Genomic DNA, 23,125 nt, shown 5'->3' with positions numbered 1-23,125 from the left:
GATGATCATTCAAAATCATATGTGACTGCAGGAGTTTATATGAACATGTTTCCCATCAACCTAAACTGCCAAGAAATACAGCACAGAGGTACAGTATTTACCCTTTGGCAGGAACACAAGAATGTAAAGGATAATACCTTATGAGTGAGAGTTAACGCAAGGCTCACAAAGTTTGCGCCCATTTGTGAGAGGACATCCTGCAATGATAAACACACAGCACCAGGCTGTGGCCGACCAGACAGATACTCTGTGATCAGAGCAGAAAACGGCTTGCTTTCTTCAGGTCCACTTCAACCCAGTGGGATACACTTCATAGTCATCTCGTCATGCAGTATGAAAAGCCACACACACACAATGCAGCATCCCTGCACACTTTTTAGAGCACAGGCACCTGCAAGCTGTGATTACCTGGACTAGTGTCTACCTTCTCTGTCATTGAGACAATCAGCCGAAAGGAGGGTCTGTGTGTATTTGAGGGGGGAGGGGCGACATAAACACAGTTACATAGTGACCTTCATCTGCTCTGCCCATTGAGTGGACTGTGGGTTGGGACAGAGAAAAAGGACAGATATGCAGGTATAGATGGATGGATAAGCAGCAAGGAATAGACAGTGAAACACACTGGGGGCAAAGAGGTCAAAAAATACTTAAGGGAGTTATATGCTAATTTAGCTAATTCCCCTGCTTCTTAGAAACATGATTTTTAATTTTTAATACATTTTTAAAATATATATTTTTTGCAGCAGTTTGAATTTATTTGTCAAACTGGCAGCGGTAGCGACACACCCAAATCCTCTGTCAACACACAAACATTCTGCAATGTACATATTAGCTCAGGCGTGTGTCCTGAAGGGATGTCAAACCTGTGGCATCTGTGGTTGGCAGGCAGGGAGAGATGGAGAAAGGGAAAAGGAAAGGGAATGTGGGAAGAGGGAGGGAAAGTGCTGACTCTGACACCGTCTCTGTGTGCCGCTAACACAGGAACCAATTAGCTAGGAGCCAGCTTCCGTTGCCTGCGCTGTTATAGGACCTCCTCTCTGAGTCCCCAGGGCTGACTGCAGCTTCAGGGCTATGGTGGCACATATACTGTATACAGTAGACAAGCTATAGGAGAGACACAGATACTCTGCAGACATGCTATGAACAGGGATGTTGTGTGGCCTTCCACACAGAAATGGACAAACATGAGAGCAGACAGATGCAGCAGGTCAAAGAGGTAAAGGGCAATGTGTAAAATAACAGGTCTGGAGTTGTAACAAATGCAGGCTGTGGTTAAGTTAAACAACACACTGTGATTGACCCATATCACCCCACACTTGTATGTATAGAATCCTGTAACACATCTAAAAAAACACCTCACATACGATACTGTCTACAACTCATTTCCTTTCACGTGACAAACATATTTCACATTTTCCACAGACTCTGACGTTGTTAAAATAAACCACTAGCAAAAAAATCTAAATATTCACTCTACATGCTCACACATCTAAATGCAGACAAACACTTGCATATGTACAGACACACATACACATGCCTCCCTAACCTACACACACCACCTCCCTGTCCTGCTCAAAGAGGGCACCGGGTGACGAAGTCTTTTTATGACAATTATTGATCCTCTGGAGCGCAGTAAAAACTATCCCCAGACAGACAACAAAAATAACTGTAACCATATAACAGCTTCCTGCTAGGGGAACAGATCCCACAGAGCGGCCACGTGACTGGACTATTCCTGGAGCATACTGTAGACCCCTAGCAGGGCCCAGGGCACTGACCAGGCATACACTCACATACAGGCCGAGCAGAGGAGAAGGTTATAGAAAAGTGTATGTTTAGACTTTGTCAGTTCTTCTGGCTGAAAAATTAGTATTTCATGTATTTCCGTTCACTGAGAGGCTTTCAATTTGATTGTTTTTGTGCAGCTCTTTTCCCTCACCATATGGGGCTGCTCACTTTTAATTATGATAATATCAAAGTCTTTGTCTTGCATAGTCCATTTATGTAATAACATTTTCTCAATGCAGTACTTAAGAAGACATACACCCCCCTTCATACTCACACACACACACTCTGCACATTTCCTCCAGTAGAGACGTAACTTATCAACTCTATCCTCTTGGAAAACCTAAATAACTTTGGAATATTACACTGACAACACACAAAAGGAGAGAAAGCTGAATACCAGCTTTATTTCAAGTGTAACAATATGCTATTGTATTCATGGCTCTGTTGTTGAATTTGTACCGCAGGGACAATGGACAAGATAAGTCAATATTTCTTCCTTGGTTGTCAGTAGGGAGGAATTACTGTTATAAAGCTGTCTTTGATTCTGCCACACTGTCATTAATAGAGCCAGCTACAACACAGCTGCTGGACGGACGGTGACTACCTGAGATGAATAAGGCGACAACAGAGGTAGGCAGTTAGAGAAAGTGGGAGCCCAAATCTGGGATGTTAGTTCTGTAACACTGTAGGCTATGAACACTTTTTCTCTTTGACGTATTTGAGTACCCCTTCATACTAATCCCTCCATAGATGGGATGGCTTCATGTAGCTGCTCGAAAATACTTCACAGTGGAGAAAATGCAGTTGCTGTGGTGAATATGTGGCTGCACATGTGAATCCATACAAGACATAGTGATCAAGTGTTCTGGCTCCTTGTATGTTCTTTTCTTCAGGTATTATGACTCACTCAGGTTGATGGGAAACTGAGGCATTTGCAGTGCACTCAGCCGTAGCTGGACAATAAATCTACTAGAGATTAGCAGCACACCAATTTGTAATGCTACTTCTGTGTTTATTTTCCTCTAAAGTAAGAAAATGTGGATATATTTTTTATTTATTTTGATTTATATAAATATAATTGTTTAATAGTTGAGCTACTACTATATGTAAGGGAGAGGTAGAGTTAAATAAAGAGACAAGAAAAAGTAATCGAGGACAGATCTGAGGATAAAATATGGAAGTGAACTGCCTTTTAAGACTTTGTATAAAAGTCTAAACATGTACATCTGGCGAAAGGGGAGAGGAGAGAAGAGAAAAACTCCAAATGCATTTAAAAAAAAAAATAGAAAAAAAGACATGGAAGAAGAAGGGGTCTGGTTATGATCTAGTCTCAGATACAGAGCAGTAAGCTGGCTGTCAGACAAACAGCGGTCAGTCTTGTCAAACTCTAACACTCCACAGTCCACATTAGGTTCTGGCTCCCAGCCAGCTCAGTGATAGAAACCTCTCATCAATGCCAGTCATCATCTGTCCTCAGAGTCCCATTGTCTGCTGTGTTTGGACCACTTCAGCTCTGATCAGACTAACGTATAATATAGCCACTGAAGTACTGAAATCATATTTTCTTTTCACTATTTGATGTATAATTTATCATGAAAGTGCCATTAAATACGTTACAGTGGCACACAGAGTAACACACAGAGAGAGCAAAGAAAAGTGACATAACTGATCTTTTTTTTCTCTTAATAACTTATCGTCTGTCCGTCTCATCACCTCATTAGCGGTTGCCTCCACGAAATGAGACGTACACTGAGCCGTGCTTTGCAGCCCTCCTGCCCCTCTAGGGGAGCTTTTGACTGGGGACGGTCTTTTTGATCTCAACACTTATCTGCTTCATTTCTGTTCTCTTATGTGGTACTCACCAGCCATCACTTTGATTTGTGGTCAGGCTCAAGTCAAGTGCATTTACCACGTACCTCACAGATGTGCACATTTAGCTGCGTAAACACACAAACACAAATACACACACCATCAAAAAGAAATGGTCCCTTTGCAAACCTCAGGGGGAGTGAGATGAATGTGCTTGCTCGCAGGGTGTTTGATATTGTAGAAACTGTTTGTTTAGACTGTATTCATGTACTGCTGAAGAAAATACCAGCATGCTGCTGGCAATGTGTTACGTATTTCAACAGGTCCAGAGCCTATTTTTTTTTTCTGCCAGAGTGACTCATTTGTTCGGTATTCACTCTGAGACAAATCTGTAAATTGCTCCCTTTTTTACATCCAAATGGCCAGTCCCATAATTATTCCAAATTAGAGCAACATTTTATACTAAAGCAAAGTGTTTCACAAGTGTTTTAACTACTTTTGAAGATTTTAAAACAAATCACTTTTACCCAAACCAAGAACAGAAGCTGTAATCTCTGCATCAAAAGCAATGGTTAAAGTAAGCATCGCTCCTTTAACAAATCTACTGGATACAGACTTTATTTGTGTCACATCTGTCCACAGTTTATTCTTTCAAGTTCAAATTAGCTTTGTGCTTAAAAATTGCATTCATAGCCTTGCACATTTACGATAATTACAGACCATGTTACTATTTGTCCAGCTATGATATGAGAAGGATACCGTCTTATATGGTTCAGGGAATGGGATTCCGACTTGGGAGTGTTCACACTTATTTCCAGGATGGTTAACCCCCCTGCTAGCCTTGTAGCTACAACATGTAAACAACCTACAATAGTAGCTTTTGAAGTCATATGTGTTTGTGGTGGTTCATTACTGTAACTAGGAAAACCAGATTGAATACAAGTAAAGGGCTACACTTCTTTTTGAATTAGCTGAATTGATTGTATTAGTTTTATTTTGGATTTCATTTAGATGTACAGTAGTCTCGCTTTGCCAGACCCTCCTCCACAGGGCTGCGGAGGAGGGTCTGGTTAGTCCACACAGCTTTCCAGGATGGGAGAAAAACGTGCTCTGGTTTAATAGCATTTCATTAAACCAATCACAATTGACCTGGTCAGGGTACTAAAGTATAATCCATTTTTCGTTTTAAACCAAAAACGAAAAAAGGAAAAAAACGGGTCGATGTTTCGTTTTTTGTTTCAAACCAAAAACGGAAAAAAACAAAACTATGAGCTCCATTTTCTCGTTTTTCCAATGTCCATACAAATTAAAAAATAACTGGAAAACTGCTCGTTTTTCAACTGTTGTTTTTTTGTTATTCATGTTTCTGTTTTAACCCAAGAGCGAGAATACGGGCTCATTTTTATAATGTGCATAATCATTGAAAATCTGATGGAACACAGGTCTCGTTTATAATGTTATTTTGGTCTTACGTGTTGAGTCAAAAGTTGACTAAAACCAATGCGCTCTGGACAGGAAGTAACATTAACGTGTCAAAAGTTCTTTAAGTCGTGCGTGAGAAAACTCAGATTGGACAGATAGTCTAGCTAGCTGTCTGGATTTACCCTGCAGAGATCTAAGGAGCAGTTTACCCTAGTCCTCATAAATCCACCGGAGTTTAAAATTCCAACACAAAGAAATTGGAAGGAAACGGACATCGGCGAAAATACATGCATCCGGCGGAATTTCCTGCAGCACCGGAGCAATCCCGGAAGTGGAACTTTCGAGGATATAGACTAGATGTACAGTAACTGCCAGTCATTTAGGCTTTGCTCCCTGATGTCTATGAATTTGAATAATACCTAGGTGACTGACAAACAGTGTTTTAGATTTGGCTGCTTGTAATTATGGTCTGAACTACAGTATATGACATGAATTTGGCATTAGTACTAGTTTTAGAAAAAAAAGTTGATATTTTTTACAAATCAAAATTGAGAAAGCAAGACCACCTATCCTGTTTAATTAAAGAAAGAAAAAGAAACAAAGAAAGATTTCTTTAAAACTGTGTATTTTCTTTTTTTTTTTAAACTTGCTGTTTATTCTGCCTGATGAAGCAAGACAGGCAAAGTCGTCAAAAGTAATACAAAATAAAAGCATTTATCTACCTTCAAGCTTTTAAAAATGTGTTTTAACACTGGTCTCTGAACAGGCAGTGACAAAAGACTCAAATAAATAGAATTAGACAGCAGATAACCATGGCGCAATACAAAAGAGGGTCAGTGAAATTGAAAACACACTATTCCCTGCTCTACATCCTATTCCTGCACGCTAGCCCTGTGCATCTATATGTGAAATAGATTCCTATGCCATCCAGAGTCCTTCACGCTGCTTGGTAGCGTCATCCCTAAATATAAGGAAGGTAAGTATGCATGTAGATTAGGTCGAGCATGGGAGACGCACCCCTAGACGGAGTTGGCCTGTTTTAGTGGAGAAAAGTATTTTTTGTTGGAGAAGGAAAAGCACTGCAGGGTAGGCTTTTCTGCAGTGTCTGCAATAAGAGTGCTCATTTCTGGAGGTGTCTCCTTTCTATGGGGTTTATTGTGAAAGACTGGGAGGCAAAACGGAGAGTTAGGAGGTTTTAGGGAGGCTGGGGGCTTCTAGTAGCAGGTTATCTGTTTAAATAAAGCCCTGCAAAGCTGTGTGATAGGGGAGGAAAAACACACATGCATAATTCTTTTTTTTCCATGCAGACACACTTTCACGCATGTGCATTAAAGCAAAACATTTCAGAAGTCAACATGCAAACAAACACAAACAGTTTGCCTCTTTTTTTCCCTAAAGCATTATGACTTATTGTTTCCACCCTTTTTCAGAGGCTGTGTTCTGTTTGTCTGTCGTGTGTAAAACATGTTTACAACAATAGTGAAGGACAGATTTCGTTTTGTGGTTTTGCTTCTGGATTTCTTTTTTTTTTTACTCTTAACAGTTAAATAAGTGCAATAAGCATGAGTTTACCATCACAGATGAGGCACAGTCATACAAGACAAAATGCTCATTTTCATAGGCCGCAAAAAAAATCCTGAGAGCTTCTGCTGCTTTTTTGATTTTTGTGTGTGAGACTATGAAATAAATATGTTTGTGTTTGTCTCTGCTCGCTTATTAACCACTCACTTATCTTTATGTCTGCAAGAAACCCAGCAAGAGGAAGAAATAAAGATAGCGAGTGGGAGAAAGAGAGGAAAAGATGCTGACAGACACAGAGAATGAGAGTGAAAGTACTGCAGATAAAGAGTGGAGATTTCAGATATAGCCGTTAGCAGTTCAGCCATGATGGTGGCTGAACACAGCTGTCAGACCCAGATGGTGAGGTGCTAATAACATTCAGAGTTTTGCAGCGCACCGTTTATTTTCTAATAATAAAACTGTTAGCGCTTGCTAATAGCATAGCCACTGCCTTGCCAAGCACACGTTCCAGCTGACCACTCACACCACTCCGCTGCCATTTCGTGCCATACTGTTGAGCCGAATGGGTCTAGTAGGCCCTAACACAGCAAGACAGACAGACCCACACACATACACACACTGACCAGCGAGCTGTTATGTGTAACCAAGCAGAGCAGAATGACGTAAGGTAATAAACAAGTGGATGTGAGATGTTAAAAACATGAAGAAATAGATTTTGGAGGTGAATGTAAACACACACAAACCACACACACTCATACACACATACACACATGGCATAATGAACACATTTGAGAAAACCTGTCTAGAATGTGTTGTTTCAAAGTAAATTATTTTGCTAATTTTAAGAAAATTAGGCCTGTGATTATATGGTTCTATGTTCAAATTCCTCAATTTCTGTAAAAAGTCTACTTCACAAACCTTTCACAGCTGCTCCTAAGGAACCCTTGTGCACATCAGCCAAATCCACTGCAATAGATATTGTATCAGTCACCAACACTGACTATATGTAGTACATCCTACACTAAAGATTATGTTTGGAAAGCTGTTCAACGTATGCATTTAAGATACCAGTTTGTTTTGAAGTTTAGTCATTAAAAATGTCCAGAAAATGGAATCTCAGTAATCTCAGTAGATGTAAACTGAACGAGAACCCTTTAGCATATTCAGAATACCACGGTGAAAAAAAAAGAAGAAATCATTAAAAATTAAATATGAAAAATCTAATTCATGAATGGGTTGTGTCTGGACAGTAGATCTGTGCAGAACACCCATACTCCCAGGGACAAAAACAAAAGGTGCTATTCTGCGAAAGTGCTGACCCATCAGAGTGCATCCTACAATAGAGAGCTACTGTGGCGTGACACAGTATGTCACTGGCCCTAAAAGACTCCTGTTTCCTTTTATAGACTTTCCCATTTTAGGTTAGATCGGTAGCGTGCATCCATACCTAATTCATAATAATTTCATCTTCCTATTTTTTTTCATACCAATTTCAGTTTTTAGAAATTGATATCTTCCTCCATTTTTAAATTTATTCAATAGCTGACAGCAGACAGTGAGGAGAGAAAGATAGGGGTGACGTGCAAAAAAGGTCTACAGATGGAATTCAACCTGTGTCATCATGGTTACGTGCAATGCATCTTAAACTATTGGCTAGTGTGACACCGCTCAATTTTTTCAACTCCTCCTGAGGTGTGTGTGTGTGTGTACGTGTGTGTGTGTGCACGTGTGTGTGTGCGCATTTGTGTAAAATACAAGCCATATTTGTCCGTGTCATACACAGTTGTTTTACCTCACAACTTATTTATTAAATATTTCAACAGGAGCCAATTTCCTGTTAAGTGTCAGTACAGTGTTTCTGCACACACGTACGCCTCCAAAGTGCCACAATTAATTGGACTTCATTTCCAGGAGATAATTTCCGACTGTTAGGCAGGCTGTAAAAGCACATCACCATGCACATAATTACATAGTAAGGCAGGAGCAGCCTGAAGAATTTATCATCCACCCCAAATATGAGAGACTGGTGAGTAGGACTCTGATATAGCCTTTGAAAAGGCGTTTATGTCGGTGTGCAAACAGTCTCTAAATAAGCTAGTGCTGTCATGACACTGAGATGCAGCTTCATTTAGGTGTAATCTCACTGAGTACCTCAAAAAGATTTAGTGAGTGAATAAATGACAAAGATGTTGAATTAAATTAAATCACCCTGGTGGACAAATGAAATAAACAAATTAAAAAAAATACGCGGTCCAGAAACAATAAACCAGAATAGCAAAAAAAAAAAAAACTCATTTAACTCTAAATTAACTCTAAAGCTAAACTGTGCCAGGTCTCCAGCTGTCTCGTGTAGCTGAAAGCAGATACCTGTCTTGGGTAATTGAGCTCCCCTCTGCCAGAGTTATCATTTGCTTATTATGCAGGGATAACACAGAAAAACAGCTAGATTCTCACTAGTTGGCTCAGAAGTGAAATCTGCACTGCAAGGTTTGAAATGTACAATACTAAAGACAAGATGAGGGACATGGTACAGGGGGCTGCCAAGTGACACAGCAGGGTGCTTTTGTTAAAGGTCTTTCCAGTCAGTTTGTGGAAAACTGGAATAAAACAGAAGGATGAGAGGAGTGTTGACTTAAAAAGGAAATTAAATGATCCGTGGAAGTCTATGAGGTGGATGAAGCACTGGTAGGTTGTTAACATGGAAAAATCTCTTCTATCTGTGTGTATGTGTGTGTGTGTGTGTGTGTGTGTGTGTGTGTGTGTGTGTGTGTGCGCACACATGCACATGTAAGTATATGTGTGTGTATGTGTGTCTGTGTGACAGAAGGTTCCGGGGCTGCTGTGTGCAGTACCGGCTGGCAGGGTGGCTGTCAGAATGGCCCTGTTTCCTGTGTCAGCTCTAAAATAGGTCCAAACACAGCAGAGATGCACGACACACTCTGGCTATTTACAGCACTCACACAGTGTGTGCGCAGGATGCTGCCAAATGTATGGAACCAGACGCACTCAGTGTTGTACTGTATCTGCTCACAGACTGAAAAAAATATGTATTCACTTTGAAAAACATACAATATGACAGGCAAAGAATAGAAAGAGTAGTCTAAAAATGAAAGGCACATATATTATCCTTTTGTGGAATGTTTTTTGCATCACAATAAAAGTGTGTGTGTGTGTGTGTGTGTGTGTGTGTGTGTGTGTGTGTGTGTGTGTGTGTGCACGTCCTTGACCCCTCCATATGTAGGGGTTGTGAGAGTCTTGTCTATGGTAAGGGCACTGTGCCCTGCTTATGTCACTGCACCCACCTCTTGTTCACTGGAACGTCGCCCTCTGTGTGTCCGTGACAACTAGCAAACCTCCCAAATGACGCAGACATACTGCCACCTTGCCTTTTCTCTCTGGGCATGCTCAGTAAAGCCTTACATGTGCAAACACACACACACACACACACACACACACACACACACACACACACACACACACACACACAGGTAAACAGATTCACAAGTCTTACACCACAGTACATAAGAGCAGGTCATTTCATAAATTTGTCATTTCTTTATCATTTGGTCACACCTCTACATTGGTTTTTAACAACACACACCTATCATTGTATTTAAGTCTTGAAAAGCGCTAGTTCCATATATGATTGTCTCTCTTTATTTATATCCTCGTTTCATTTCATCAACAGACACACATGCTGATTGTGACATTTTGGAGCCATGTGTGAAAAACACTGGTTCACCACTGGTTCACACTTTATCCAATGCTCTGAAAGGCTACCTGACGCACTGTGTCATTACCCAACACACATAAACACACACACACACACACACACACACACACACACACACACACACACACACACACACACACTCACACTTATCCATAACTGCCTCTGACCATTTCCTGCCACAATTGTTTATGTTGAGCAGCAGAAAGTCTGTCAGTTGTCACATCACATCAGCTACCAAGAAGATTATCAACAGTTTGTCCTCATCTCTACCACGGACTATACAATAGGAACTGAGCAATTATCTAGATTGTTGTATCTCAATAGGGATCCTCAGTTTATCAGTGTCTGCAAAACAATCTCTATAATGATGGAATCCTTAGCTGCTGGCTCCCCAAAGACCTACACTGTAAAGCAAGGCACCCATTTACAAACAAGACTGACTCAAGTCAGGTTTGACATAGTGAAATAGTGTGGAGAACACATATTTGATTCTCTTTGCCGCTCTGTTTTGAGAAGGTCCGCCCCCGCTGTTCCCGAGCAGCACACCCATAACTTAAACAAGTCTCATTCATATCAGACAGGTTTAAATGAAATTTTAGCAGTTACTGTTATTGAGTGCATGCCCACTACCTGAGTGTTGTTTTTATCTGCTGTAGTTTTTAGTTTAGCAAGTAACCCCCATAAATAGAGACAACATATCATTAAGTTTCAGTCCCTGTTAAGTTTTGCTTTGTTGCTCGCCCACACTTTCTCTAGTGTGCACTCCCTCTCCTCTCCCTCTCTTTCTCTTTGTGTTTTTTTAATCAAACTTTCCATCTCTGGTTTCAATTAGGAAGCCAAAACGCTTAACGTTTATTTCTCGGCTGAGGTGAAAAATAAAGATAGAAGACACTAAAAACCAACACATACATGATTTTTGAAAAAGTATGTTGTGCTATATGGTAAAAACCACATGCACACACAGACATGCACAAATAGCAAGTACATTTCCCAAAATACATTAGGCAAACATACAAGAAAATGACAAGTTGAGCCGGTGCTCACTTTTGGATGGGGCTTCTGCCCCTTCAGAATCTTGGTACTGCCTGTCGGCTAACTAGTGCATGTTTATTTGTGTGTGTATGCGTGTAAGCACATGCATCTGTGTTTGTGCAGGAGCAAGTGAATGGAATTTAGTGGAGAGGAGGCAGCAATATGGTAGCAGATATCAGTGTATAGGCTATGTCAGTTTTCAGTCATGAAGAGCCCTCATACATTCTGGTTGAGGAAGAAGAGGAGGAGGAGGAGACTTATCTGGAAACTGATAAGACAGCTCAGGCCTTTCTGAAATTATACAAAAAATATTTTAATTGCTAGTGAGAGCAACAGAGCTTTGAATTGCATCTCCCCGTTTCTCTTTGCCTGCATCAATTTCTCTCACTCTCGCGATCCCGCCCCATATGGCTCCCCTCCTATTCCCTCCTGACTCGCTTCACCTCATTGTCTATCAAGTTTTCCCCAAAATATCTTTTTATACACATGCAACTGCTAGCCTCCATCTGGGGCTGCTGGTAAGTGAGTGTGAGTGCTTATTTTTGCCAGTGTGTTATGTATGTGTGCCGGTGTGTGCTTGGAGCCTGTTAATATACAAAGGTCATAGGGTCGATGTTTAACACCCAGGCACTGTATGACCACGCATTGAACCAGAAAAGTGAACCAAGAACTCTTGTCTTAGTTGATGTGTGTGTGTGTGTGTGTGTGTGTGTGTGTGTGTGTGTGTATTTATATGTGTTCACGCGTGTCTTGTGTGCTCCATGAACCAGAAAGCTCAGGTCAGATGCCTCCAGTGTTGGGCTTAAAGCTGCTTTGAATGGGCCAGGCTGTGCTCGTCTTCTGTCTAATCTTCCTGCTCTTGTGAGTGTAGGGAGGAGAAAAAAATCCATAGTCTTTTCATCCTCCTGTGACCACTGTGCCTGTGAGACAGCAGCCGTGGGAATGGAGATGGATACAGGCAGCCCTGCCTCCGACCTCCCTCTACTCCAACACAAGGGTGGAGATAAACAGGGCCACAAGGATCGCTAACATCTTTCTTTCTCAGGCACACACAGACACATGCACACACACTCATACCGACACATACACACAACGGTGCAGACGTCTCATTAAAGCAATAGTAGGTGAATGTTGCAACAGCAGTGTGCCACTGGGAGAGAGGTCTATTAGGGATACTATCAAGAGACGGGGGAAGGAAATTTGAGTGGATGTGCTCGTCCTGTGTTCATCTAATTCTGGTATGGCAAATGTGTTTGACGTATGTCTAATTTTGACCCAGGGATCCGGCCAAGGAGCCAGCATTAATACTTATTGGCTGAATCATTATGGTAATGTACTGACTAGAGAGTTAATAAAATAAATATCTATTACCCTAAGTGTGAGTGTGTGTCGGATAGAAAGAGACTTGTTCACATGCGATTCTGGGTGTATGTCCAAAAGTGAGAGAGACAGCAGAAACAGACAGCCTGAGAGAGGCTACGGCAGGCGCTTCATCCTCGTCCTAAATTACTCTTCCCTCCTCTCTGTTTCCTGGGGATTTTGGAGTGATACTCCCCTCTTGCTCCCTCACTCCCTCAGCTGTCACAACCCGTCACCACAACTATTCCACTTCCGCCGCAGGGATAAAGGGAAAGCTTTGTCCCTCTCCATCACCCTTCCTTCACATCTCTCTCTCTCTCTAAAGGTAGGCATACTGGGTTGTATATTCAGTACGCATTAACTTGTATCCTTTTTTCCTACCATGACCTATTGGTTTAAAGAAACAACAGAAAACTAATGATGTTTTAGTTGTTGCTAACAAGAGTCTCATACTGCAGAATGTGAAATTGGAAAGTGAACTCAGAGCCATTCCTTTGGTCATGGCTCGTGTCCATAGAGATGCATGTGTCTTATTATGGTATGTCAGGGGTCATTAGTGTAATCCAAGCAGACATAAGTTTATACTGAGAGAAGTGCGCCATAGTATTCTCTTTCTGTTTGTGTCTTCTTCTTTTTTTTGTATCTATATGCAGCCACTTCCGATAATGTCATCCTACACTGCTCTCCGCTCTTCGCAACCAGAGACTATCAGCTGTGAACTCATCGCTCTCCTTTAATGGCCAGGTCGCAGAGAGGGACAAAAAACACAACCTAAGAGCATTGCAAAGCATTGAAGATGTTGTGTATGTTCAATAGAGAGGCTGTGTGTGAGAGAGAAAAGATGGTTTCCTTAGTTCTGAGAGAGAGTGAGCAGGCTCTCTTGATTTCTGTTTTTGTCTCTGCCACAACATTCTTTCCCAGGGGTCACACACCCTTCCAAGGCAACAAAAAGACGATAGCGAGGTGACCAGCTGAGTTAGCAGTGCGCCTGGCCTGGCATGCCTGTGTTACACTTCAAAGAGTAACCTCACGGCACATGGCCCTTGACTGCAGTTAATGGCCATGTGTCGTGAGGTTACTCTCTGAATGTGCCTCCTCAGTACAGTAGTGACATGAAGAAGTGTGCTGCTCCTCAGCCTCACTTTAAGCCCCAGTCATTACATTGTGTCTACAGAAAGTCCTGCTCTGCCAGGTCTCTGAGGCCATGTACTCTCCAAGGGTGACACTACCCAAACTCTGTAATTATAAAACGCAAAAAGCATTCCTTAGCCTGGTTAGCCAGAACTATGAGAGAGAGGGACAAATATGTACCCCCTTCACCCGTTCCCTCTGTTCCTTCTCCTTTAACGTGCCCTCACCCCAATAATTTAACAGTAAGAGCAACTCAGCCTTGTAAACACAATAGTTATGTCTGCGCTCACAGAGCCATGAAGCAGACATACAGGCTCCATACCCCTGCAGCTACTACTAATGCAAACTCCTCTCCTCTCCTCTCCTCTCCTCTCCTCTCCTCTCCTCTCCTCTCCTCTCCTCTCCTCTCCTCTCCTCCCCTCTCCTCTCTTCTCCCCTCCTCTCCTCTACATCATCCTCTATATTTATACCACTTTATAAAACCAAATGTTGGGTGTCTTGACATTCACCTTTCAGAATATTTTATTCATTTATAGATTAAATGAGGAATGACAGAAAGTCAATGGGATATTTACAGCTGCACATTTTGTACCAGTGTTGGATTTAATTTTTTCTTTGTCACTGGACACAATGTCTTTCACAAAGTCTTGAAAAGCAAACAACTCTATGGTCTTCCCTATCAATATTTATTCTCACATGCTGTATATTCAGTCTACTAAGGCTGAAGCAGACCCTCTGGGAATGCATTACCTGCCAATGTTGTCAAATCAAAACACTTGGCAAAAATAACACTTGGGATACTGAAATAAAGTACAGTGCAGTACTGACAACATACAATTAAACAATCTACCTCTTCCTACACACTTCTCTCTGTGAAGTTATGCTTTCTTAAAGGTAGGAAACTTAAAGGTCAACCAGCAGTGCTTTTATTTTCTACTACAGTTATGATATAAGAAATTCATCATAGGTTATTTGCACAAGGTGTGCAAATAACCTATGATGAATTTCTTATATCATAACTGTTTTACAGAAACATATTTGTGCTGTACACTGATTTAGTAGGATAGTCCTAGGAACCTGAAATCAATAAATTAGTGAGGTGTCAGGGACACACCAGCAATTTAAGGAAGTGTTGGCCTTAATAAAATCTGTATGTTTATTAATGTGATACCAAATATTGTTTTAATTGTCTGAGCCAAAGGAAACATAAGCCTTGTCACTGCAGAGCACAGACCACACAACTGTGTATGTGTCTCAGACATGTATTAATAGAATACTCAACCAGACTGTTTGTCTTGACACTTTGTAAACAGCGTATCTTAGGCTTTAATTCCTGTGCCTGTGCATGCATTATGGTGATCCTGCTTTGATTAGACACCCCAACTCATTTTAATTAAATACATTAAATAGAGAATAACAACTTTTGGTGCAAGCGTCTGTCTGACAACAAGAAAGTAAGAGAATCGTATCATCTTGGATGCTATTTGTGTTTGATGTAAATGGGCAAGCACAATGCATTAAGCCTGGAATGTAAGTAATGTGCACTTAGACATAGAGCGCCAGTCACACTGTGTGGACAGCATCGTTTAATGTGCACCAATAACTCTGTTAGGCTGCAGCATCTCATTGCCTCTCTTTAATCCTGCATCTTCTCTATATCTCTTCCCATTGTCACTCTCTGTATACACTTCTTAAATGGTGCACTGGTGTGAAAGATGAAAGATGAGAGGGGAGACTGCAGGTCTCTTTGGAGCTATTTACTTTGTAGCTTTCCATCTCCCTCTGGTCCTGTTTGTCTGAGTGAAGCAAGATACTGAAAATACTCCAGAAACATTTGATATGATGCACTGGTACCAGCTGACTTTTATTCTCGCTGTAAAAAATACTGAAACATGTTGTGATTCAAGAGTGGAGCTGAACTCTATCAGTATAAATGCAGGCCTGGCCTCCACAGAGGACCCGCATCCTGGGTGAATGACTGTGAGAGCTGCTGTATGGCAGGATGAAGTGTGTTCATTTCCTTATTTATTGACTCACTTGCTTTTCTCTGAGTGTTTGAAATTAATAACAGCCAGCAGAAATCAGACAGAGGGATGAAAATCAGCACTTTCCCTGCAGTGAAGCCATTCATCAAGCTAACGAGGGGGAGAATGGGAGTGGAGGAGAGGAGGGGAAAAGTGACGTTTGGAGAGGGAGCAGAGAGCGGGAGGGAAGCAGGTGCAGTGTGAGGCAGAGGGGGGAGGGAAAATGACGTTGGGTACAGAGGCGAGGGGAAGGAAGCTAAGTTTGTTTGGGAGGAGGAGGAGAGTCATTTGGAGGATAGCAGGGCAGACAAAACAGGAGGAGCCGTGTGTCACTCTAAAACGAGGGGTAGAGATAGAAAGAAAGACAAGTTTGACATTGGAGTATAAATAGAGAGGGAGGAGAAAAACAGAGAATGCAGACAGTTTCTTCTGGACTGAATGACTGAGGGATTGGCACTGAGATCAAGACAGTATAGAAACTGATGTTGATGTCTGTATATGTTTAAAGTCCATGCCTTTGCTAATGGCTAATGAGTGGATCCTGCAGCTGAGAGACTTGTATAACAGCTATGTCCACCAAGCTTCAAAATTAAGTTTACCAGCCACTCAAGAGATTACCATCAGGGTTTTTGGCTGGTGAGTGAAGCAAATCTACCAGCCACTTGTATTTTTCACCAGCATTTGGCTGGTAAACGGTGCTAATTTTGAACCCTGATGTCCACAATAACTGGGTTTTTTAGGACTCTGCAAGTGGCATCCATCGCCACAAACAATCAGCAAACAACCAGCTCTAACAGTGATATGTCCACATGATGATGAGGATTGAGGCAGATACAATACAGAGCTATCGTTCAATGCTGTCTCCAACAGTAGTATTTTACTCCCCTTTCTTTCACTGATGGGTGATGATGGGCCTGCCCTCTCCTCAAATCCTTCGCCCTTGCGATGGCTTGGTCCCATGCTGCTCCGCCCCCCCCGACAGTCCACCAGAGACCCAACAGTAGCTCACACCCAGAGCAGGGCTGACTAAGCACTTACCGCTGAGCCTCTCTTTTCAGAGCGAGAGAGGAGCGCCATGCTGAGAACTCCTGCCACAGGAAAATAATTAGCAAAGTGGAGCTCTGCCCAAACACACTGGGCTAAATCTAGTACTACTTCACATACAAATGCAGCCATAAATCTTTCCCTGTCTTCCTTTCTTTGCTAGAAAATCATTCTCACAATCAGAAGTAGAATGTGAGTTTATTGTTAAAGTTTTATGTGTATGCTTAATCATTTCGGTGGTAACTCCAATGAATGTGGCTACCTACAATCTGCAGCTACAATCTACTTTGCAGTCTTTCTTTGAGCCGGTTCAAGCTGAGAAACTTGCTTGGTGCCATGTAGTGACGCAAACTGTGCCAATCTCACTGTACATGGATATCTGTATTTTTAACTTTAAAGTTAGACCACAGTGTCTTTGGTCACTAAGGCTGAATATAGTCAGCTTCTCCTCTGCAGTCTCCAGTTTCTCATTCCTTTCCGAGAGGCAGGTGGACCAGAGAGGAGGAGGGGGGAAGGAGGGAGAACACCCAGTCTTGAATAAATCATTCCTCGACTTTTGACCCATATGGAGCAGGAGGTTGTTTTCGTACTTCTGCACTGCTCCCCTTCTCTCTATGGCCTCTGCACCCCTCCTCTATCTCATTCATTTTCTCCTCCACATGACAGGTCAATCTGGATCGATTTCATCTGCCCTCGATGACTGAGACCAACATCCTGGCACCCAGAAATAGAGCTCTCTGTGATAGAAGAGCCTCCGACCAAGCGTTACCGTTAGCACGCAGCTCTGAGAACGGCTGAGTGAGAGAGGATGAGGGAACTAAACCATTTAGAAAACATTTACAGGATGTAATTGACTGCACTTATGAACTACACTGATATAGGGAAGCAAAATGCATGAGAAATGGATTGTGACTATATGTGGTTTGTTTAGGTGACACTGTTTCAGCAAGTTTCACCTAAACCATCCTGCCATACACTGGCCACACGCTTGGTGGCCTCGCATACTTGTTACAGTATGCTTATGTGATCACACACACATGCACACATACAGACACACTCACAAACAATCACACACAAGCCTGCTTCCCCCAATCTATATTTGCACTCAGCTCTCTTTCTCACAGCCTATTTCACACACTTACTGTGCATATACACACACACCTGGTGTTTTATCTTTGTCAGCATATTCTGGGTCCTTCAACTCTCTGCTGGGCTCTGAACTCCAGTATCTCTTTGCATGGCGAACCCCTGAGGTGTGCCTGCCTTCATAACAAACACACACACACACACACACACACACACACACACACACACACACACCAGTTGCAGGTGAGACACACTGGCAGCCTCATACCAACGTTAACCTCTCTTTATCTCCTTGCCATCCCAACATCTCACAGTGTAAATACATTTCTGCCTGGAAAATTCTTTTTCCCTTGCATTGGTGGGCTAGAGGTGCAGTGACACAGTGTCCTGGTGGTGTCTATAGGCAGTCCAGGCTGGAGTCAGGACACTCTTTCCCCAGGCAAGGACACAGAGACCTGGCTCTCCATCTCCATCACTCAGCCTGTCCTCCTGGAGCTACGTGGCCAGACTGCTCATCGCCCTCCCTCCCCTCCTCATATGCATGGATTTGCATAAAACAAAGACATGGCTCTGCCTGCAACGTCTGCCTTGGTTGAAACTGCTAAGAACAGGATCGACCAGACCACACCGCACACAGCCCCTCTGAGCTCGGCTGGCAGGTTGTCAGAGCGCTACATCAGTATAGCGCAGCGGCGTGGCAAGGGAACTGAGATTTACGAGGCTGACTAAGATAGACACCCTCATGGTTTTCCACTTTCATTCGTTTAACATCCGTTCCCTTGGCATTGTTTATATTCTACACCCCTTAGCAGTGAGCAGAGGGCACCTAATTCACAATGATGACGTGGGAGGAGAATCAGAGCACATAAAACACTTCATCTAAAGATGATTTGTCCTTGTCTTCCCTGATGGCTTTTGTCCTGCTTCCCCTCCTAAAGTTAAGTGAAGCTGGAGAAAGGCCAGCTTCTGATCCCACACCCCACTTAGACACAATCAAGTAAATAACACTGCATACAAGTACATGTACAGTAACACACATACATATATTCTACTTCACCAAGGTACAAAGATATGAATACAAGCTCAAACCTTCTCTCATCCTCATGTGTCATGACCAAGCACATCACGGCGTTTGCTATGGAACAATCAGTGAAGCCATTACAGGAACAATTGGGTTTGCAATATACATTTACCCAGTTTCCTCTCTGTCTCTGTAAATTGATTTCAGGACTAGAAGCTTATTCTTTACTCTCTCCTGCTGTCCGACACTCTGCTTTTTCTCTCTGCCTTTTTCACACAAAAGCTCAACATATGATTTACATTTGAATGAGTGGCTAAATATATGTGCTGGTTTTGCTGTTGATCCAGGATGACTGATATTGTCATATCTCTTTTGTGTGTGTGTGTGTGTGTGTGTGTGTGTGTGTGTGTGTGTGTGTGTGTGTGTGTGTGTGTGTGTGTATGTATGTGTGTGTGTGTGTGTCTTGGATTTAAATAAGTTGGGAAAATGCATATAGTACTAAGTTAAGAAAGTTAAGAAACTGGGGCGATAGCGAGAGATGAGATGGAGAGAGATACTGTATTGGCAACATAAGGTGTGTGCCCTTTAGCGTATGAATAGGAATTGACAAACTATAGTACATTATGTATCCATTATGGAAGCCTTACAGACATTTGTAATATGCTATAAAACACTCAATATTATATGTGGTGACTGTGTCCTCTCTCTATTTAATATGAGAGTCTAATATTAATGAATAATTAATATGGATGTCATTGTGTAGATGTATAATAGGAAACAACATGACCAGTAATAATTCTGTATATTGTTATGGTATTTGTACAGCTGTGATCATTTTTTTAAAGCTTGCTTTACAAATCTGACTTCACTCACTATTATGAAGTTGAAATTAAAGGGGAAAGAAAAAACAAAAAAGCTGAGAGAGATCAAGTGAAAAGTGTTTTACCTCAGAGAGCCAAGGGCACGGACGATTGGGGCTTGAAATCACAGATGGAGGAATTTTCTGGATGACCTAAAGGAGCAGATAAGATTGGACAAAACCTATGAGAATAGAGAGATGAATATCAAGGCAAATACACATGCTGTCTTCTTCTGTGCCTCCTCTGTTTCTTCTACTGTGTGTGTGTCACTCTCTGCTACCCTGTCAGACACAGACATACTGAAACACACAAACAATCACAGAAAAACAAGTAGATCCATTCCGAGCGAGATTCACTCTCACCTTGTCTGTCTGGTGAAACACAGTACATGTATCATAGTAAGCGTTTGATGCGGAGGGAAATGTAAAAATTTGCATGCAAATAGATTCTACAGGCAGAACCCATGCATCAAAACACTGTAACCACAAGAGAGAAAGCTAAAATATCTAAGCATACAGTGTGCCGTCACACAGAAAAAGCAAAAGAGTTCTATGCCAAGCTGTTACTCCTGTTCATCTCATTAAATTACATAATTAATTGTTCTAAAAGGGAGGGAATTTATCATGCAGACAAATAAACACTGGAGGGTGTTATTGTCTGACTCCCCTACTACCTCGTGACGGACACTTTCACAAGCACCCTCCTCATAACACACACAAGTAAGCATGTTGCTCCAGGCAGGTCCGAATACAGTTATTCATATTTCCTATAAATGTTTCTACACAAGTAAAAACATTAGCTTAGCTCTTAGCTCTTAGGGGACTGATGCCAAGTAGGGTCCCTTTTAAAACGCTGTGGAAAATGACAGTTGTGGAAATACTTTGCCCATACACTTGCAGTAGAGGAAATTTTAAATCATTGGATTTTCAAATAAATGCCACATAACTCAGTGCTACAGAGTTTATAGAACCTGCAGGAAAACAGCAGTGATGCAGCATGAGGATATTAGTACTGCAGCAGAAAAACGAGTCACTGCATCTAAATCACAAAGTGGAAACTTTCATTAGAGTGACAGATTTTTTAAAACACTGTTAACAGAGGTGAAAAGGCAAGAACGTATGTTTGAAAAAAGACAGAAAGGCCTCTGCACGAACAAATAGCTGAATGAAGAATACTCTCCATGTAAAAACAAATGGCTTAATATTGATCATTCTTCTTCTCTGGAAATGACTAAACCCTCATTTGATGTGTTTCTCATGTGCATTGCTCTGTTGTCAGTAAAAGCACACATTAGAAATAATAACTTAAAATGCCAATAAAACCTCACATTTATGGATTGAAACTGTGATTATGGTCATCACGCTGGCCTGCTCCTCATTCCCCACACCAGACTCTGTACCTTTGGAGACAGAGCCTTTAGTGTTGCAGCCCTATCCCTCTTGAACACCCTCCCTGCAGATATTCAAAATCCTACATCCCTGGACATTAAAAAAGAAAAAACTCCTGAAACACCACTTGTTTACCACATTCTACAATCTCCCTTAGTATAGCCACTGTAATTCTGTAAAGTGTCCTTGGGTTTCATGAAAGGCGCTATATAAATAAAAGTTTTTATTATCAATTATTATTATTATTATTATTATTATTATTATTATTATTATATATCTCGGTTTTATTTGTAGACATTTGAAAAATGTATGCTACTTTGAAATACTAAATCCCCATTTTTTGTCACCTTTCGTGCAATGGGACTGCTGAGAGATGGTGTTGCATTTATTTAAGTCCCAGGCTCTTGGTTTGGGTCCATTTACAGACATATAAAATTACCCCAGCAAGTCCCGACCACCTCATTACCAACATAACCTGCAGCCAGTCTTTCAAGGACAACTCTCTAATGACACCGTGCATATCCGCTTAATGTCTATTTGATGCACACTGAGACTTTCTGCCACAAAGAAAGAAAGACATGTATAGACAGAGCAAAGCATACTCTGATCAAATAAGCAGATTAATTGTTCCCTGATGTGTGTTTAATTCTAAAGAAGTGAGTCTTTCTGTACTGTACCTCTCATATCATCTGTAAAGTGAGAGAAATTTTGGTTGTCTCTGTATCTGCGATGAATCTGGTCACATTTGGAGATGTTGCTGCCACCTGGTTGTGTTGAGACACCTGACTACTGTTACTGTAATCTACCTGCACAACCGCTATATCCTCTATCTGCATTGCTGCTTTTCAGAACCAAACAAATCATAAAGTTTTGTAATTTGTCAAAAAAAATTTCAATTATATGATGATTTTAATATGTATTTAAATTTTTTTAAGAGGCAGCATGGCCTTAAGAATATGAGCAGTGCATGTATGTTTTTGTATTGCCTTTTTCAGAGTAGCTAAAGAATGACAGTAAAGGTGGAGAAAAAGAGAGAGGGGATGACATGCAGAAAAGGGCCCCAGGTCGAATTCGAACCCGGGCTGCTGCCAAGGACTCAGCCTACATGGGGCGCACGCTCCACCGGGTGGGCTAGAGGTCGCCCCAGTGTATGTATATGAGGAAACGGTTCAACCTGAGCAAACATTAAAAGGATAAAACTGAAATTAGACAGAAAGAATGTGGATAACATCAAGCAAAAGTTAACTTCTTATCAAAAAATGCACACTGACCTTACAGTTACAAAGTTAAACTGATCAGGAACTTAAATCTTTTCAGATCTTTAAAATGACATCATGAAATTAGTTTTTACACTGCGAACTTCTTTTTTAAGTAAAAAACAAGCTAACTAAAAAATGTATTTAAAAAAAAAGAAATAAAAAAAATTGTATTATTTTGGATAAGAAATAATACATATTTTCTTCAAAAATCACAATTGGAATTTATGGTATTTCTCAGATGTTATATGTTCTTTTTACCTTAATTAAACTGTAAACTTAAGACTGACACTGAAAATCCCAATTTAGCACACCCAGTCTGACTCAGTGGATATTATTAGAAGATACACAATGAGTTTTGCTTCAGCACCACTGCTTGTTTTGTTGTGTCTTTGCAACACCCAAAATGCAATCCTTGAATGATGTGGGTGTAAGATTATCATGAACTGCTGTTAGTGATCATCATGGCTACCACGAACACTACCAAACAATTCCCATTATACTCCAGTGATTAGTTAAACCCACTACAAAGGCTGCTTTACTTTTATCATCCCTATTTCCACTTGACAGTGACTCAATTGCTTTTTCTGTTCTGTGAAAAAAGAAAAATGTTTGGCAGCATGAAACTAAACCTACCAGGCTTTGGCTAAG

The 23,125-nt window shown here is 41.3% G+C and overlaps 1 protein-coding gene across 3 annotated transcripts in view; it reads right to left on the bottom strand.

The window, feature by feature from the left end:
* Positions 1-23,125, bottom strand: part of mafa (v-maf avian musculoaponeurotic fibrosarcoma oncogene homolog a (paralog a)) — a 78,191-nt gene that overhangs the window by 48,664 nt on the left and 6,402 nt on the right. Inside the window, exons 2-3 of one of the 3 annotated variants that reach the window (XR_004896861.1) lie at positions 19,917-19,982; positions 18,025-18,126 (exon numbers count right to left, since the gene is read on the bottom strand). Coding sequence is in view for 1 of the 3 variants with exons in the window: in XM_031314301.2 (XP_031170161.1) it covers positions 19,955-19,982 (28 nt within the window). In the remaining 2 variants the exon portion in view is untranslated. The remainder of the gene's footprint in view (positions 1-18,024; positions 18,127-19,916; positions 19,983-23,125) is intronic. The other 2 variants (XR_004107546.2, XM_031314301.2) reach the window with 2 other exon arrangements.

The sequence above is a fragment of the Sander lucioperca genome, chromosome 3 (genome assembly GCF_008315115.2).
Source record: "Sander lucioperca isolate FBNREF2018 chromosome 3, SLUC_FBN_1.2, whole genome shotgun sequence".
NCBI lineage: Eukaryota > Metazoa > Chordata > Actinopteri > Perciformes > Percidae > Sander > Sander lucioperca.
The sequence above is the reverse complement of the archived record's forward strand: the minus strand, read 5'-3'. Positions and strand labels throughout refer to the sequence as shown.